General features: G+C 38.5%; 2 protein-coding genes and 1 long non-coding RNA gene across 3 annotated transcripts in view; 2 read left to right on the top strand and 1 right to left on the bottom strand.

The window, feature by feature from the left end:
• The window catches only part of LOC311290028 (immunoglobulin lambda-1 light chain-like), a 48,879-nt gene extending 36,825 nt beyond the window's left edge, over positions 1-12,054 (bottom strand). Inside the window, exons 1-3 of the mRNA XM_084408315.1 lie at positions 11,906-12,054; positions 11,497-11,822; positions 9,006-9,039 (exon numbers count right to left, since the gene is read on the bottom strand). Coding sequence (XP_084264441.1) covers positions 9,006-9,039; positions 11,497-11,822; positions 11,906-12,014 — 469 coding nt within the window. The 5' untranslated portion in view covers positions 12,015-12,054. The remainder of the gene's footprint in view (positions 1-9,005; positions 9,040-11,496; positions 11,823-11,905) is intronic.
• Positions 1,359-4,423, top strand: LOC311290078. The gene is made up of 4 exons (XR_014627306.1): positions 1,359-1,378; positions 3,278-3,368; positions 3,488-3,605; positions 4,339-4,423. It is a non-coding gene; the product is annotated as an uncharacterized lncRNA (long non-coding RNA).
• A 1,539-nt stretch (positions 12,055-13,593) lies between the features above and the next one.
• arl16 (ADP-ribosylation factor-like 16) lies at positions 13,594-18,206 on the top strand. Its single transcript, XM_084391998.1, has 5 exons — positions 13,594-13,760; positions 13,875-13,932; positions 14,342-14,458; positions 15,654-15,766; positions 16,463-18,206. Exons 1-5 carry the CDS (start codon positions 13,699-13,701, stop codon positions 16,629-16,631), a joined length of 519 nt encoding a protein of 172 aa, XP_084248124.1. The 5' UTR covers positions 13,594-13,698; the 3' UTR covers positions 16,632-18,206.
• The last annotated feature ends 1,520 nt before the right edge of the window (positions 18,207-19,726 follow it).

Raw genomic sequence — 19,726 nt, 5'->3', positions numbered from 1 at the left:
TATGTACCGCGGCGAAGTATTCGCCTACCCACTTTATCTACAGCAGGCATAGCCGCGGGAACATATTTTATCAGGGGGGTGCTGGAGGCGGGGCTTAATGGGGAGGGGCTTGATATTGCGGGGCGGTGCTATGGTAGAGTTTTCTTTTTACAAAATCCTAATATTAAACAGCCCAAACAAAAAGATGAACATACAAATGAATGAGTACAGAGTTGTGAGAACGCTCAGAACTCATGATACATTTTTAAAAGCACAGCTCACAAATCTGCATATTACCTTTCAATTATAATATAATCTTTCAAAGCGAAAACGCAAGACGCCAAACGGCAAATGCGGGCAGTGGAACGGGGGGAAAACGCAAGGTCTCAAGGCGCGTTTTAGTTGAACTTATTTTAACTTGAGTGCTGCGTTTTGAGAATGCTGTGTCATGCGCGAGACACTGCTTAACTGCACAACACGAGTAGTGCGTTCACACTGAAAAACATTGGAAAAGTAGCAGAGTGGAATGGTTGACGTTCTGTGTGAACAGCCCCTAATGCCGAATGCCGATGAATGCTTTAATCAATACATCTATATTTAGTTTTTTCACATGCATTAAATGAGTGTCAAATCAGTTCTGAGATGCTGGTCCTCAACCAGTGTCACGTCACTCCATGCGAGATCAGCTGATTGCCTTATGATATATTCATTTCTTTTAGAGTCATAAAACCCTATTCGACAACATATAAAAACGAAATAATCTTTAGAGTAATTTTATAAAGGTTGAAGGTGTTCTTAAAAAACAAAAAAGTTATTTAAAAGTCATGTCATCTTAAATTCCAATGTAGTGAAACAGTTGTCGTCAGGGGGTGCTGCAGCACCCTCAGCACCCCTAGTTCCCGCGGCCATGACAGCAGGACCTGGCAAGCCGCCATAGCGTAAATTTTTTTTGCACTGATCAGATGTGTAGATACTGGCCCTATCTGCAGCGGGTGGCGGGCCAGTTTAGGGAGTTTGGGCGGCTCCTCAACATGAAGCCGCTACTTTCGGTGCTCCACGCCAAAGCCCACTCTGCAAAGTGTGAAGTAAGCAACACCCATATATTACACAGACATTTCCATTTCACCATTTGCATAATTGTGTTTCATTTTGTCAAAATCACAACATGTTGCAGATAAAATGGAGTGGGAAATACCAAACTGGAGCGGGTGATACCCTTGGTGAAGAGGTACAATGGTCTCTGATATATACTGCATGTGTAATGAATCAAATAATACGAATGGATACAATAGGTTTTGAGTTTATACCAGTGTTGCGCTCTTTCAATTTTCATAGGTGGAACAAGTAAATAGCTTCCTCTCCAAGGTGGCTTTGACTACCAAGTACATGACAAAAGCTGGTAAGTATTATCGTGTAGAACATGAAAAAACTAACAGTGGAACCCTCCATCTGTACACCCAATATCTGCTGTTTCAGTAGCTTACACTTGATCGCAGCCCAAAAAACATCACACAATCAGTTCACTATTCTCCATGGGTTCATTATTCACAGTCCTACAGACCATCACCCACAGGTAGCCTACTAGGGATCTACTGTACACAAGTTTGGCCAAACAATAGCTGTACCTCATGTCCAAGAAATAGCATTGTAATTAGTATTAGTTGTTGTGTAAATACAGTGAGGAAAATAAGTTAACCCTGCTATTTTGCAAGTTCTCCCACTTAGAAATCATGGAGGGGTCTGAAATTGTCATCGTAGGTGCATGTCCACTGTGAGAGACATAATCTAACAAAAAAAATCCAGAAATCACAATGTATGATTTTTTAACTATTTATTTGTATGATACAGCTGCAAATAAGTATTTGAACACCTGAGAAAATCAATGTTAATATTTGGTACAGTAGCCTTTGTTTGCAATTACAGAGGTCAAACGTTTCCTGTAGTTTTTCACCAGGTTTGCACACACTGCAGGAGGGATTTTGGCCCACTCCTCCACACAGATCTTCTCTAGATCAGTCAGGTTTCTGGGCTGTCGCTGAGAAACACGGAGTTTGAGCTCCCTCCAAAGATTCTCTATTGGGTTTAGGTCTGGAGACTGGCTAGGCCACGCCAGAACCTTGATATGCTTCTTACAGAGCCACTCCTTGGTTATCCTGGCTGTGTGCTTCGGGTCATTGTCATGTTGGAAGACCCAGCCTCGACCCATCTTCAATGCTCTAACTGAGGGAAGGAGGTTGTTCCCCAAAATCTCGCAATACATGGCCCCGGTCATCCTCTCCTTAATACAGTGCAGTCGCCCTGTCCCATGTGCAGAAAAACACCCCCAAAGCATGATGCTACCACCCCCATGCTTCACAGTAGGGATGGTGTTCTTGGGATGGTTCTCATCATTCTTCTTCCTCCAAACACGTTTAGTGGAATTATGACCAAAAAGTTCTATTTTGGTCTCATCTGACCACATGACTTTCTCCCATGACTCCTCTGGATCATCCAAATGGTCATTGGCAAACTTAAGACGGGCCTTGACATGTGCTGGTTTAAGCAGGGGAACCTTCCGTGCCATGCATGATTTCAAACCATGACGTCTTAGTGTATTACCAACAGTAACCTTGGAAACGGTGGTCCCAGCTCTTTTCAGGTCATTGACCAGCTCCTCCCGTGTAGTTCTGGGCTGATTTCTCACCTTTCTTAGGATCATTGAGACCCCACGAGGTGAGATCTTGCATGGAGCCCCAGTCCGAGGGAGATTGACAGTCATGTTTAGCTTCTTCCATTTTCTAATGATTGCTCCAACAGTGGACCTTTTTTCACCAAGCTGCTTGGCAATTTCCCTGTAGCCGTTTCCAGCCTTGTGGAGGTGTACAATTTTGTCTCTAGTGTCTTTGGACAGCTCTTTGGTCTTGGCCATGTTAGTAGTTGGATTCTTACTGATTGTATGGGGTGGACAGGTGTCTTTATGCAGCTAACGACCTCAAACAGGTGCATCTAATTTAGGATAATAAATGGAGTGGAGGTGGACATTTTAAAGGCAGACTAACAGGTCTTTGAGGGTCAGAATTCTAGCTGATAGACAGGTGTTCAAATACTTATTTGCAGCTGTATCATACAAATAAATAGTTAAAAAATCATATATTGTGATTTCTGGATTTTTCTTTTTAGATTATGTCTCTCACAGTGGACATGCACCTACGATGACAATTTCAGACCCCTCCATGATTTCCAAGTGGGAGAACTTGCAAAATAGCAGGGTGTTCAAATACTTATTTTCCTCACTGTATGTGCTTGAATTGCTTTACAGCCAGGATGGACATAATCACTATACACGTGCTTGGGTGGAACCAGAGGAAACAGAAACCTTGCACATCACACTCAGCCAACGATATCACAAGGTCTACACAAAAATCCTAACCGAAATAACGTTCTAGTCAGAATATGTTGCATTATGTTCATGTAGTGTCTTTTTGGTTATTTATTGTTATTTTTTTGTGGATTGCTATTCTTCTTGTAGGTGGTACAGAAAAAACAGATAGAGGAACAAAAACTCAATGAACTGATGGCACAGCTGAACTGCACACCAGAAACACAAGACCAGTGGGTGACAGATGTGAAAGAGTGGGCACTAAGAGGTACGACAACAATGCTGATAACCAGTCAATAGTTGCTTTTCCATCCAACCTTTTAATGCGCATTGGAACTATTCAAATAAGAAATCCCGGTTGAAAACCCGTGAGATGCACATAATAATTTCTAATGCGCATAGATAATTGATTCGCTAGAGGGGGGTGAATTAACTCTTGATGCGCATTAGGTATGATGGGAATTAAGTTGATGTAAACAGTTTATTTGCATACATTCACATTTGTTGTATTGTGACACCTCATGTTTTAATGGTACAGCTGGGTAAACGTCTTTAAGAAAAAGTCATTCTTAATGCACATAACACATGGATGGAAAAGCAAGCAGATGCACGTGTTCGTAAGCCACATTTTCATGAATGCGCATACAATATGCAAATGAGTTAGATGCTAACGCAACTATAGGTGATGAAAGCAGATGATTAAAGGGCCTTTTCAAGGGCATGTTCAGGGTAACAAGAAGAACATAATTTTCCATCTTAGGCAAAGGTAAAGGAAGCCTGGAGAAACAGCAGAGCAAAATCGAGGGACTGTTTCTCAGTTTGCAGCAGAGGAGGAAAGATCTACATTCTCGTAACGGTCTGTATAATGTTAGCTCCAAAATGACCTACACCATTTGAGGATTCCCCTGTCTCCTCCACATCATGTCAGTGAAGAAGATTTTCATATCAATAAGGTTGACGTGATCGTTATGGATATGTTTTCTTGCACACTCATGTTGCAGGCAATAGTACCCAAAAACTTAGGGAAAGACGGCGGATATCCACACTTAAAGACAACCTGACAGAAGCCATCTCACTGTACAACAGTTCATCGGACCAGAAAATTGACCCTGAGGAGGCAACCAGTGGAAGAGGAGGCTACATCTGACCCTGGGAGGAAGAACCAAATGGTCAGACCTGACAATTGTTTCCCCCGTAAACACAGTTGAACTCTTAAAGATTACTCTTACATTGACAGCGGTTTGAAGTTGCATTATGATTACAAGAGAAGGGATCAGTTTGTAATCAGCGTAAACTGGTACTTGTTTCCATTTTTATGTTTTGTCTACAGCTGGGATTGGATTAGATGTCAAAAGAAAGATGTTTGACCAGGTGATGCTTGTGAGTAGACTGGAGGAAGAAAAAGACATCCTCCTTTGTGAGATGACGCAGCATTGTCGTAACTTGCAGAGAAAAGTTGAGGAGTTGCAAACTGTCATTGACACCGGAAGCCATTTAAGTAAGTAGTCAAATAACATTTCCCCCTCACACTGAATTCATGAATGATGGTAAACTGCATACCAGTGCTTTGTCATGTCATTTTTATTTTTCAAATAAAATATATTCTGCGATCTCTTGTAAGGCTGTTCACAGACGCTGTCCAAGGAGGGAAGCAGAGGCCTAAGATGTGCCCTGCGTAGCAGACTACATCACATTACACATCACCTGCAAGAAGTCAAGAGACAATACACCTTGATCTTCAGTGAGGAGGAGGAAGACGAGGAGGATGAATTTACAGAAGAAGAGGAAGACACAGCAGAAGACTGACTTGCAATATATAGATCGGTAGATACTTTCAATTGAGCTCTTAGTAGAGCTAGCATTCTTTGTCTCCCAGTTGTGCCTGCAGGCCTGTTAACACCTTGCACTGAGCTCCAATCACTGGTTCAACCTCACTCACTCACTCACTCACTCACTCACTCACTCACTCACACACACACACACACTCTCACTCCACACACACACACACACACACACACACACACACACACACACACACACACACACACACACACACACACACACACACACACACACACACTCACTCACTCACTCTCTCACACACTGTCACTCACACACACACACTGTCACTCACTCACTCACACACACCTCACACACTCACTCACTCTCACCACTCACACACACCACACACACACACTGTCACTCACTCACACACACCACACACACTCACTCACTCACACTACACTCACTCACACACACCACACACACACTCACTCACACAGGGGGTTTACAGTGTGCCGCTGTGGTATATAATGGCAATCACCAATGATTTTTAGCTATGCATGTATGCTCTACATGTAAGGATTCTTTAAGGATGATCTTTTATATACGTTATCTGTGTATGACAAATTTGGTTTCAATAAAAGTGTTATCATCTCACTGTTACATTTCATTGTGTGTCACTTTGGACAAAGTACGATGTATAATAGTTGAGAAAGTTGAAGTAGTTAGTATTTAGTACTAGCAGCAGCAGCAGCGGAAGTAGTAGTAGTAGTAGTAGTACTTGTTTCTAGTTTTAATTATAGTTTTAAACTTCAACAGAGTATACACCTTCCAGGAAGTTAACATTTGTCAATGGAGAGTGGCCAGACTCTTTTTGTAAATGAAATGAAGTACGAGAGTCTGGTAGGACCAGGCTAACCTGTCTTGGCCACTGCCTGGAAATCATCCTAAGGGTCTGCTCCAAAACCACCTCAGTTTGGAATACTAAAATGACAGTGGAATAATACATTTTGAGTACTTAAAAACATCTGACTGTTAAATTCACTTTACAAGTTTTGTTTTATTTTTATTAGAGATCTCAATACAAAACAATGTCCACACTTTCATTGATATTAGGCTTGTTTGAGATGACCAAAATCTGCGCAGAACCGATCACCGGTGATCAGCGCGAGATGCATGCCGGTTAGAAATGTGTCCGAGTGCGGTCCGCCTTTCTCTGATGTCATTCTGACGTATGTCAAACCACCGACTGCGCTGATCAAAAGCACGATGGGAAACGACTTGCTGACGACACAGCTTAATGTCCATTGGCTTAAACAACTGTGATGGAGCCTATTGTTCTCTTTAAAAAAAAAAAAAAAAATTTTAAAACTCTGATATCATGGTTTATGTGTAGGCCTATACTTTATGTGTGAATATTCCCAAACTATCTGACAGTGCGATCTCTATGGGTTATGCATTGTAATTTTTATTTAAAAAGAAAACACATTTGTATGTCTGTATTAACCCTCTGGGCTTCTTCGGTCAAAAATGACCGAAAACGTATACATTTTTATTTTTTTTATTTTTTTGCTTCATCGTAATGGGATGACACTTGGTGACTTTTGTTGTATTAGCTAACACACAAAAAAATCATGGACATGATTCGGATATGTTAAAGGGTCGTAAAAAAAAAGTCACACTTAGCTTCCTCCCGGTCAAAAATGACCGACATAGGAAATGAATGGGAAATACGAAAAAATACGAAAACTCAGAGAAACTTTTGGTGGTACAAACTACAAATCAGCCACTGTGCAGAAAAAGAGTGCACAGCAATGAAGGGGTGACACTCTAAAACATCAAGAGTGCAAATAAGACACCCTCCCCCCCCCACACACACACAAACACACACACACACACACAGAGAAATTAACTGGTAAGACTGAAACAGCAAATTTTGCTCCAAACTATATAAAAATTATATACTCATAATAACTCCAAAACTATAGCAAGGAGAGTCAAAAGGTAGGTATCGTTTGAAAGAACTCTTTTTAAATTTTTTGAAAATATAAATTACATTACATTTGGACATTGTCCTGCAGAGAAACTGCGGATAAAAGACAATATATATATATAATTTTTATTATGATTTTGCATATCTTTCTTATTTGTCATGGAATAACTCAGAAAGGAAATAAGGTAGGAGGAAAATTCTTTTTTAGTGAAGTCCCCCTACATGTTAGCTGCATCTGGATAAAAAAATAATAATAATTTTTGGACAAAGGAATCAAAAGTTACAGCATTTGGAAAAGAGATAGCCTTTTTGTACAGTCTTTGACACCCCCTCATGGGCAATCTTTTCTCCATGAAGAATATCTTGTCATAAAAGCAATAGATTATGTTAATTTTGGGCTCATTTTAATTGTAATAATATGCTGTAAAAAATGAAGTGCCATTTTCAATTATCTGAGAATGTTTCATGAGCTGTATGATGTTTTTGACACATTGCAGTACATTATTTTATAGATTATGAAAAAAAAGAAATTCTATTTATCAGCAAATAACTCAGCAATACTTACGAGTTTTTCAAAGTGGATACATTCACTGTAAAGTTCAGACTCTAAGCTTTCAAATGACATCAACTTTGTGTTAATCAAGGCAAGATTTTTGAAAAATATGGTAATGAATATTTTCGCAGCTAGGTGGCGCCTGCTGGCGGTACACTCGGTTTTAGAGGGATTACTCAGCACTCGTTAGGAGTTAATAAATGTAATTAGATGCATTAAAAAGCTGAGATCCTAAGCTTTAAAATGATATATAATTTGATTTGTGCTGTTCCATTCAGTGGTTGCTTAGTAATTAATTTTTTTCTTTCCGAATGGGAATAAAAAATAAATAAAAAAGCTATAGGCCGCCTATAGGCGGTTATAGGACATGACACATATTTATATATTTTAAAGCCACTAGATGGCGCTCTTCTCACTTGAATTTTTTTTAGGCCTGCACTCTATTTTGATGTGAAATGTTGCATTTATTGAAAAAAAAAAATAAAAAAAAATAAAATAAAAATATATATATATATTAATTCTAATGGAAAAAATAGCTCATAAAAATTATATAATTAATGCAAAGTATCATAAAAAACTCTAAAAATTCTAAATAATAATCAGAAAATATTATAGAACAAAAATATATTTGATTGGTTATCCTGGGAAAAAATAAAGTTAAATTTTAAGGCTTTGTCCGTTTTTGACCGGGAGGAAGCTAAGTGTGACCCATTTACGAAGAAGCCCAGAGGGTTAAAGAAAAACATGATTGATAAACATGTATTTGGAATGGAATTAAATAAGTACTTTGGGTGTCTTGTTCATTATATTTATTTTCATATAAAAGCAACAGAACTTAAATTACATCCAGTTTATTAGCAACACTGTGCACGAGCGTGAATCCCGCGATATCCATCTTTGATCTCACAGGTGTCAGATCCACTGCGAGAAGAGAGAACTATCCGGCTTGCCTGCGCTTTTTTCACTCCTCCTCTCACTGCAGCCGCCTACTCTCGCATACATTTCAGGCGAGGCAAGGCGCATCTCAAACAAGCCTATTGATACAGTGGTGTGTACACAGAACATAGGCCCATTTTCAGACAATATTCAATCAATGTTTTCTTCCTCTGGCAAAGTTCTCACATTCCACAACTTTCAAGGAGCAGACATCTTTAGGAATCACATCTTGGTCAGCATGAGGGGAGAAATATTTTGAGACCAGTTCTTAACTTGCAAAATATTTGTACTTCTCAAAAAACTCATATTTGTAGTTAATAGTTAAATGTGTGAATTCAGTCAGAGACAGTTTTATCAAGCACCTCCAGTAAACAGTCCTGAAATACACTGACAAGATCACTTACCAGTCACAATGAGTTTTGTTCCTTGTCCGAATACACGTGCTCACTAGCAGAGTCGTCCCATGTGTGACAGTAATACACTGCAGAATCACCAACATCCACATTACTGATGATCAGACTATAATCTGATTTAGATGAATGTGTTGATGTGAATTTAGGAGCAGAGAAACCAGATCCATATGTAACTGAGCTCCAGCCATGATAAAACACTAACACAAACTGAGGAACTCCTCCTGGAGTCTGTTTGTACCATCTAGCATAATTATTTACTGTCCCCAGATTACAGTCCAGTTTAGCTGTTTGTCCTTTATTGACTGTGATTAATGGACTCTGAGTCACTACAGTCACTCCACTGACACCTGCAGAATAAACACATCCTTTATATGAGATTGTGTGTCAAAACACTTTAAATCTGACATCAGAAATGATGAAAACTTACAGGTCAGAAGAGTAAAGAAAGCACAGATTATTGAGATCATCTTGTGATTTGGTCCGTGTGACGTGTAAAGATGAGCAGTGCTGTAGAATAATGCTGAGATGATCAGAGAGAGAAACTTTAAGACAGTCAAGAGCTCTGAGAGGGAGGAGCCACTGAAAGACCCGCCCACCTCGTACAATAGACACGCCCACCTCATACAATTAAAGTTATTGTTTCTTCTTTTCTTTGAGTTTGTAAGTTACCCCTAGCCTGGGTTTGAACCGCGATTCTATTCACGCTGCTATGGCAGTCTGGACACCATGGGACAATTTTTCCCCTGAAAAAGGGAACCAATCACAGAACGGGGAGGGAGCAGCAAGATGATGACGACACCGAAGCAGTTTGTTTATATCAGACTCGACGTTACCTTCTACCCTCATGTTTATCTTGCACAAACGGTAATATTCGCTAAACGCCATCGTGTACAAATAAATCTTTGACCCATCGTCTTTTTCCTCGTCGAATTTCTCTCACTCTACATACGTCATCTGGTATAATTGAAGCGATTGGCTATGAGCTACATACAGGCGCATTTGATAGACATTCATAGCGCCCAATAAACGGCTCTGGGCATTCGTAAACCACGCCTCAAATACGAGAAAATGCGCACGTAGTTCCCAGACCAAGTCTCAATGAGACTTGGTCTGACGTTAGCCAGGCTAAGTTACCCCTGTAACTGAAGACAAATGTAACGTTACAGGCAAATCTTTCAATTCAATTGAAAAATCGCTCCTCTTCATAACGTAAGGATCACGTCCAACATATGTTTAAATTTTTTGTTATATTTTTCGCTTGTAATAGCGTCTAAAGTAGTACAGTTCGGACTTTCCTCCATCTCTTCCATTCCGCTCTTCACTTCCTGCCCTCCATCTGAATTTCGCGCGTCATCACAATCACGTGACTGCAAACCACCTATTAACACAGTGATCGTAACACTTTACAATTGTCCTAAACAGATTGTTAGTTTTCATTTATGTCATACAAATTACAAATCATATGCATAATTTCCACAAAACATTGAGTATAAGCTTCTCAAATGTGTTTACAGTTTACATATCCAACCAAAAAGTTGAATATATCAGGAAGAAAACATTTGCAGCTCTTTTATTGAATTTACAAAATCTCAAACATTTATATAGCATTTTTCCAAACACAGCAAACAAAACTGTATAATTTGTCATATTCTCAATCGTACATGGAATGATTTCATTCGGCCCCAAACTGGTATCTTCTGGTTATCAATTCACACATCACTGGAAATGCAATTTTTGTAATTGTTTACACAGCTATCACAATTGCATTACCGATAAAAACTATTTTCAGAAGTAACAAACATTGTTATGCAAATAAAAAAGAAGAATAAGCTTGAGAATGGGAAAGAAAGAGGTGTAAGAGTGGAGAGAGTTGAGGAATGGGAGAGGAAGAGTGAAACAGGTGGAAAGAGATGAAGAGGAGAGGAGGAGAGGATTTAAGAAAAGGAGAGGGAGAAGAGATGGGTGAAGTGGAAAGAATAAGAGGAGAAATTGTACAAAGACAAAAGGAAGAGATGAAAGAGGAGTGAAGAGACGTAGAAGGTACAGACTTTCAAATGTAATGGAAAATCATCCTAATTGACCATGTATTAAATTATAGATTATTCTTGAGAGAAGCTGAAACAGATCCAAAGTGTTATTAAGACATTTCACGTCTATATTTATGAGTATTGTACTATAGTATTGATTTGTAGTTTTAGGAGAGGAGAATCCAGATCCATATTCAGGAGAGCTTCAGCCATGGTAAGACTCCAGCTCCAAACAGGACAAAAATAAATAAATAAAATAAATCACCATAAGAGACGAGTTCACTTAACAGACACAATAGTTAAGAAATTGGAGAATATTCTCAGCATCTGTGATTAGTTTGTAATTCATCATGAATCTGAGAAGTGAAGTAGTGCTCTTATCATCTGTTGTCTAAAAGCAGAAGTGAATGTGAGCAGTGAGGAGGTTTTTGTCATGGTGTGAATCACTGTGATACGTGCTCACTAGCAGAGCTGTCCCATGTCTCACAGTAATACACTGCAGAATCACCAACATCCACATTACTGATGATCAGACTATAGTCAATATTTGACTGAGCTCTAGATGTGAAGCGGCTGGATGTAAAACCATCACCATATACAGGAGAGCTGTATGAATGATAGAATCTCAACACAAACTGAGGAGCTGCATTTGGACTCTGTTTATACCAGCGGACAGAATTACTCTCATCCTTTTCAATGTTACAATCCATAGTCACAGATTTGCCTTTTTGTTCTGTCAGCACAGAGGGTTTCTGTGTGAACACTTTCACAGATCTGACACCTGAAAAATGATAATCAATACAATTAATTTCATCAACTTTGACACCCCTGAGAGAACAACATGTTTTTAGTGAAATAACTTACATGACAGAAGAGTGAGGAGAGTGAAGTAGAAAATGATCAGCATCTTCCCTGTGAAGCAGTTTGAGTTTAGTGGAGAGATGAAGAGAATAAGAGAGACTGAGAGACTCATATATGAGGAAGAGAAACTCTGAAAGAGTGATGATCACTGGAGTTCAGCCAATCACTTCATCCAGAATATTCTCACTTACTTCATATAGAAAAAAACAAAAAAAACAGTGAAAACACAATTTACATCCAGCTGTAAATGTGAGTCATTTTGAAGGAGCTTCGATCTAAAGGACAGAATAAAACACAAAGGAAGCTCAGGTTCACCTAATGGTTAAAGGGGTCATGATATTATATTTTAATATGTTCCTTGAGGTTCACTTATAATGTTAATAAAGTTTTTTTGTTTTGTTTTTTTTGCACAAAAATGCAGAAAAACGGTGATCTTCAACCTTCATTCTGACCCTCTGTCTGAAATGGTCAGTTTTTAAGGGGCGGGTCCTGTAAGGCTGGTCAGTAAACGACCACTGTTATGATTGGCTAAAGTCATTGTGTTGGAAACGGTATCAACGCCCACTCGCTATTACATGATGTGACATTATATAAAACCGTAATTTACAGACAAAGCATTATGAAATCGTTTATTTACGGTCAGATCCAACACAGCTGCTGCTTCATCTTTCAACAAAAGTTTCTTTGTGAACTCTCCATTACACTCTCACCCTCGTTTACAAAACAAAATGCTCCGAGTCCGAACAAACATATAATCCTTCAACACAATCCAGGACGCCATTAAAATAAACCATCCGGTTGTTTCCAGGTTTCCAGATCCACCCCTTTATGACATTTAACGCAAAACTGGATTAAAATATCATTTTTATTTCCAAGATGATAATACCATAATGATAAATATGCAAACCCTTGTGAAAAAGAAGCATTCTGTACTTTTAGGAGTTCTTATTAAAGAAACAATATACTTGTATATTACATTGTGAACGGAATCTAATGTTTTCTCACACTTAAATATGAATTGCAATTAAATGAAAATGTATTTGAGTTAAAATGTATATTAAATCCAATTATTGCATCCTTATACTTTCTTCTATTGTCTCTGAAATATAGTTAAAGTGTCCTGCCGAATGTACTGACATGCACAGCAGACTAAAATATATTTTTAATGCAATTTCTGTGAATCATGTATGTCATGTATTTAAACACACTTACTCATTTATAATTATCTGAGTTGCAATTTAATACATTTAAAACATATTTAGGCTACGACACTATAGTTAAAGTAAGCTATTTTACATGTGCCAACATATTCAAATAAGTGTACTACTTTTAAGCACGACACTTTTTTAAACATAACGATTCAATATGTACTTTTAAAGTCAAACTTTTAATTTAATATACTTTTTAAAAGTCTATTTAAATGTGTTAAGACATATAGTCATGCAAGTGGCCCTTTTCCGTTAATATTTTATTAACCGCAAGTAGGCCTGCAGTTTTTAAAAAAATATACTTTTATGACTTTAAGTACACTACAAATGTACATTTAATACAACAAAACACTGCTCTTTCACAATGGGTTTGGAGAGCAATCCTGCTACAGCTCGCCAGAGGGAGCGATGAATCCTCAAAAATAATCATACAGGAAACACATGGAGACTTTTATTTTGTAAATAGCATCGTTGCCGTGGCGACACAGGAAATCTCTCCTGTAATGCTTGTATGTGTAAAACAGAAATCTTTAAAACAGCGCTATTATTCTGAGACAGAAACTGTGAGCAGACTTAGTGGTCGAGGCGATGTGTTTATTGCTCGGTGCAACTGGAGTTGGAAAAACGCTTTTACTGAAACGACTACAGAATATCCTTTACCAGCTGTTTACACAAGACAGACTGCCTTCCTAAATATATAATAGTTTCTTATTATAATTTCTCACTCACTGTCAATGAATATGACTCCTTTATCTGGACTAACAGTTGTGTCAGATGGACGCGCATGCGGATTTGGGTGAAGCGCCCGTCACTCTTCCCACGGTGAGCTTCTCCTCTTCACACTAATGCTGTTCAGCCAGTAAAATAAAGCTTTCTGTAATATTTTAAACGCAATATAAAGCAAACCGTGAGTTTTAGTGTTGAAATCAATTGAATTATGCGATCTGAAACTAAAGTAGCCCAATACAAATGAAAGGTTTGGAAAACATTGGAAATGAAGATGTCTTACTTTTTTTCAGTTTAATAGTTTCTTTAAATCACAATAAAGTAATTTTAATAATGCATTAGAGTAAAATAAAAAATACAAATATTTACAAAACCAATTCAAAATACTAGCTTTTATTTTAATATATGCGTGTGTGGAAATAAGTTGGGGAACTGTTCAAAAAGGTGATTAGAAAAAATTATTGTGTGAAGTATCTTTTCTTTTCTTTCTTTCTTTCTTTCCTAGGTCGGCACCAACCTCACAGACCTCATATTTCGGAGGAAGAAAATAACAGTACGAGAGTTGGGAGGCTGTATGGGGCCCATTTGGCCAAAATACTACTTAGATTGCACATCCGTTATAGTGAGTATCAACAAGTCAAGAAATAAGAGAACGAGAAAGAAATAAGTTTAAATATATAATAGTACAGAAGCCAAAATAGAGGTTTAAGGTTTGATTTGCTTAAAGGAGAACTCCGGTCAATTTTAACATTGAGCTAATGTTTTTGTACATTTGGAGTGCTGTCAGTACAGAGAACAACGACAAAAATCGGTGTTGCCTACAACGTGTTATCCTCGTTTTAAAATTTGCACCCTGTTGACTTCAATGGGGCAAGTTTTAAACCTGCTTTTAGCCTCTTAACATCCTTGATGTGTCATTACAAGTGCACAGGTCATGTGAGTGATTCCTTCGGAGTGAACGCGGCTGAATCTGACTGCAGTAGATGTAAAAGATATTAATAAAAATGATGTTAATTCAGCCAGCGCACATACCTGTATTTACATCCTGTTTTCGATCGAAGTCCACAGTAATTGATTGTCGAGTTCACGCGCGTGATCATAGGTACTAAACTATGTGCGTGAACTCGACAATCGATTACTGTGGACTTCAACCGAAAACAGGATGTAAATACAGGTATGTGCGCTGGCTGAATAAACATCATTTTTTATATATTTCTTTCACATCTACTGCAGTCAGATTCACTCGCGTTCACTCCGAAGGAATCACTCACATGACCTGTGCACTTGTTATGACACATCAAGGATGTTAAGAGGCTAAAAGCAGGTTTAAAACTTACCCCATTGAAGTCAACAGGGTGCAAATTTTAAAAAGAGGATAACACGGTGTAGGAAACACCGATTTTTGTCGTTGTTCTCTGTATTGACAGCACTCCAAATGTACAAAAAAATGAGCTCAATGTTAAAATTGACCGGAGTTCTCCTTTAACAGTTTTGGTCACTACATAATTCCCATATATCCATATGTGTTGTGAGTTATGAATTTACTAGTATATAAAAATGTGAAAAACAGACTGTCATATTGAAGAATGAAGTGTGTTCAAACATTTGACTGGTAGTGAATATCTCAGTAACTCAGATGGCAGAAGGTAATGGCTTTGCTCGTAGAATCCCTCGATTATCAACCTCTGGACGTGAAGATTATTGGCAGGTTTTCTCTTCATTGTTTTGAGAGTCCTGGAGAGAGACTGTATGTACATTTACAGTATGATCATGTTGTCCATCACTATTGATATGCATTTGTTCTTTATGCCTTGCAGTTTGTGGTGGACTGTGGCAACATTGGCCAGATTTCATCGTCCTGCGTCCAGCTGCTGTCTGTTCTCTCTGCGGAGCCGCTTCACGCTGCTGTGCTCATACTCTTCAACAAGAGGTCAGGAGAGGTCACACACCAGCTACGTTTACATCCAAAGTTACGACTTTAACTCTTGCGCAAAATTGGAATGTTGCAAATAAAGCAGCATTTCCATCCCATGTGTTCAAAAGAGCAAAATCGTTAATTCCTGGGAATTTGGTGCAAAATATCTCCAATAAATGGAAGTTGCTGAAATCGGCGAAGCCACTGTGACTCTTTATTCTGAGCGAGACTCAATAAACGCGGTCGTTTTATCTTGCGTTCAGATGCCTGATGTTTGGGAACGCAATCGTGTGAGACGCTTCTGGGAGGGAATAAAAAAAAATCATTCATGACAGACTTCGGCTCATTTCAGAACGATCAAACCAACATTTGAGATGCTGTGATGCGATTGGTCTGCTGGTTAGTCCAGTTATCCAATCACATCCGCTGATGAGGCAAAGTCACATTTATTCGTTAAATGTGTTTCCATTGTAGTTTATGCGCATGTCTTCTTATCAAATAAAAACTTCAATTGAGCACATACGTTTTTTAATGCACATTTTTAGAATTTATGCGACTCTTATAGTTTCTATCCAGTGTTTTTTTTATGAGATATCCCAAAAGAGGTGGATGGAAACAGCTGCTGTCTCCCTTGTTGATTTAATTCAATAAATCCAGTAAGTCATGCTAAGCCTATCGCTCCTCACTCCAGTGATACATTTCTTTCCTCAGGGATCTTCCGTGCTCCATGTCTCTTGTGGAGCTGAAGTCGCTGTTCAGGATTGATGACATCATTAGAACTGCGCCTCAGTCAGTCACAACACTAGAGATCAGTGGGCGCTCGGGACAGGGCCTTCAGGATGTGCTCGCCTGGCTGTTTCCAAACCGCTCTGATACATGAGAGATGTGGATGCAGAGAACTGGGGGCTAACAGTCCCATGCCACATGTTTGTGGAAACATTCATTTGAGGAACAACCGTGGCAAAATGTAGAACTGGTGGTCTTTTGACGACTCTGTGGAAAAGTTAGTTTGAAGAGTCTCTGAGCGGCTCTTTTCCACACAATGAAAGAATATTGTCAACATGATCCAAAGTGGTCAAAACACAACCATTAAACGCTTGGATTTTTCCCTCCACTTTAAGCTCTCAAATCCCATGTGTTCCACAGAAGAAAGAAATTGTATTGGTTGGAGTCTTGAAATGTTGTGAATGCATCCTAGGATCAGTGGTGTAAATATTTAAAGTCTCCCTGTAGTCAATCATTTCATCCCTTAAAACTCATCTTTGATCACCAAAATTACATATTTAAAAGTTTTTTTCCTTGAAAAAAATATCGATCATTTCTTAAAATAGCTTGAATGTAACTCTACACCCTTGCCTCATTTAGTATACGCGGTGTCTATGAATATGCAAATTAGTCCCGCCTCCACTCACTCCCACCAGCTCAGAGATCCACTCGTTGACGATCACACATTGACCTGATTGGTTACAAGGTAGTTTGTGACGTCAGAAACACCAGCGGTTTCAAACCGTGTTTTTGAGACTGTCTTTGATTCACTGCAGTTTTAAGGAGAAAATACTCAGTAATGGTGTCGACTTATGAATTTGCACATGTTTGTCTTAAAGCATATTAAAAACACCAGATAGACATATAAACAACATTAAAAGCTTGATTTCCACCACAGGGGGACTTAGTAACTGTCCTTTAAGCTGCAGTCCTTACAGCGGTACGACCCGAACCAGTCTAAAATAGTCAGAATATTGAATATTGCTTTGAATTGTTTATGCTCAAACAGCAAAATTACACACCAACTAAAGTTAGAAAAGTGAAATCATATTCAACCACCACTTTAAACCATTTTGCCCAAATAGAAGAAAAAAATATCAGGTACAGGATCTTTAAGTATCTTTTTGGCTACTTTGTAGTTTTACTGAGTATAAAAGATATTAGCAACTTTTACTCTATACTTGACTAAATTTAGCATATTATAGTCTTTACTTGTGATGTAATGCAATTACTTGTTAACATTTTGCATGGGCATCATTCTGCATCAGTTTATTGCTGCTACAAAAGAAGCAGTATCGCCATCTACAGGACACTTAAGGTACTTTATCCTGTGTGTTTTGCCCTTACTCACCCAAACTTGTCAACAAGGCTACTTTATACTTTATACTTTCACTGTGCATTAGCAGGTCGTTTCTGAATCTCAGGGGTTTCATGTATGAGATGAGCAGTTGTGACTGCAGCCGAAACCAGAACATCTAGTGCAAGTTAATTTTACTCAACATTATTTTGTCTAACCATTATTTTGAAGAGACCTTTTTGAAGGATATTGGTTTACTTATGTCCTTATTGAGAACTGAGACTTGAGTGTTTGTAGACGTTTAAGAGGCTGTTGTGTCGACTTTGATTTATTGCGATATTGAGGTGTTGAGTTTTATATTGATTTTAGAAAATAAACGTGATTGCCCTCCTCACAAATCAACAGTTTCTTGTTTTTCACTGGCATGTCTCTTAGGTGTTACAATCAGTGCAAGTAAAATACTTCAGTACTGTTCAAATCAGATACTCTATTGGCCAGTTTCACAGACAAGGCTTAAAGGGGTGGTATAATGCCCTCTTCACAATATGTAAAATAAGTCTTTGATGTCCCCAGAGTGTGTGTGTGAAGTTTTAGCTCAAAATACCCCACAGATATTTTTATACAGCATGTTAAAGTTGTCACTTTTTGAGGGTGAGCAAAAACGCACCATTTTGTGTCTGTTCCTTTAAATGCAAATGAGCTGATGCTCCCGGCACAGAGGGCGGAGCTTCAAGAGCTCGTGTCCTTTTACCTCACACAGACACACACTGAAAATTTCAAAAACGATTAGTCTTTTATGTTCAAACCGGATTCAGACAATGATGGAGAGACTCAAGAAGAAGTGACCACATGTAGAAAGCAACAGGACATTTCTGAATGGTTAGTTGAGGAATTCATTTAGCTTATGTGTAGTTATCTTCTAGTCATTGATTAGCATATTCTGTCTTGATAATCTATAAATTGTGTTCCGGGGGCGGGGTTTATGTAAATTCTAGGGTTGGTGATGTCACTAACCCCGGAGGAATGTCGTGTAGTCCCTACCAGCCGTTTGTTGTAGTCCTTAAAAAGCGATTTCTTTAAAAGCAAATATCTCCCTTTGCTTTGAACTTTGAGCATTGTAACCTTGCAGATTTTGTTTATGCTCAAACGGCAACATTACACACTAACTAAAGTTAGAAAAGTGAAATCATAATCAACCACCCCTTGTAAGTCTAGTTCCAGACTAAAACGCATGTTTGAGCTGTTTTAACTGAAAGTAACTTGTGCTGGAATATCTTAAAATAAGTCAGTGCCATTGTTTTGTCTCAAGATTCACACCAGTAATGTTTTTTTTTTATAGGGCACGTTTATAAAAGCTACTTAAATGTCCTAATTGACGGCCTAATCCTGGCTTAATCTAAGCCCTGTCTGTGAAACTGGGCCTATGACTTTTCCTTAAGTCGTATTGGACTTGGTGACTTGTAACTTGTAATGGGAGTCATTTTCGCTGTAAGGTCTCTGTACTTTTCCTCAAGTATGATTTTCAGGTACTCTTTATACACATCAAGTTAAAGAATATAACATATAAAGAGCCGTTCACACCGAATGTGTTTTGTGAGACATGGGCAGTGGACTGATTAAAAACTTAAAAGTCTAGAGACACGTCAATTAAAAGTGTAACTTACTTTAGCACCACATCTTTAGAAAGCCCTGTCTTGTGTGAGACGCTGCAAAATATGTGAGATGTGAGTGCAACGGTCCTTCGAGTGCATGTTTGCAGAGAAAACAATGGAAAAGCAATGCAGTGTAATGCAAAAACGCAAGACGCAGGGAAGTGGAATGGGAACAGTTGAGTGAAGAGTTTTTTCCCAAAAAATTGAGAAACGTGATCAGTGGAATGTGAGAAAAGGCAAGGTGTCGAGACATTTTTAAAA

The sequence above is a fragment of the Rutilus rutilus genome (genome assembly GCF_951802725.1).
Source record: "Rutilus rutilus genome assembly, chromosome: 1".
Lineage (NCBI taxonomy): Eukaryota > Metazoa > Chordata > Actinopteri > Cypriniformes > Leuciscidae > Rutilus > Rutilus rutilus.
This window is presented reverse-complemented; position numbering and strand designations above follow the sequence as displayed.

What these genes read in the sequence shown, in the direction of transcription:
- arl16 (XM_084391998.1), top strand. Translation starts at nt 13,699, where the DNA reads ATGTGTTTATTGCTCGGTGCAACTGGAGTTGGAAAAACGCTTTTACTG. An exon ending in CGCCCGTCACTCTTCCCACG is followed by an intron (nt 13,933 to 14,341) that starts GTGAGCTTCTCC and finishes TTTCTTTCCTAG; the next exon opens with GTCGGCACCAACCTCACAGA. An exon ending in TAGATTGCACATCCGTTATA is followed by an intron (nt 14,459 to 15,653) that starts GTGAGTATCAAC and finishes TATGCCTTGCAG; the next exon opens with TTTGTGGTGGACTGTGGCAA.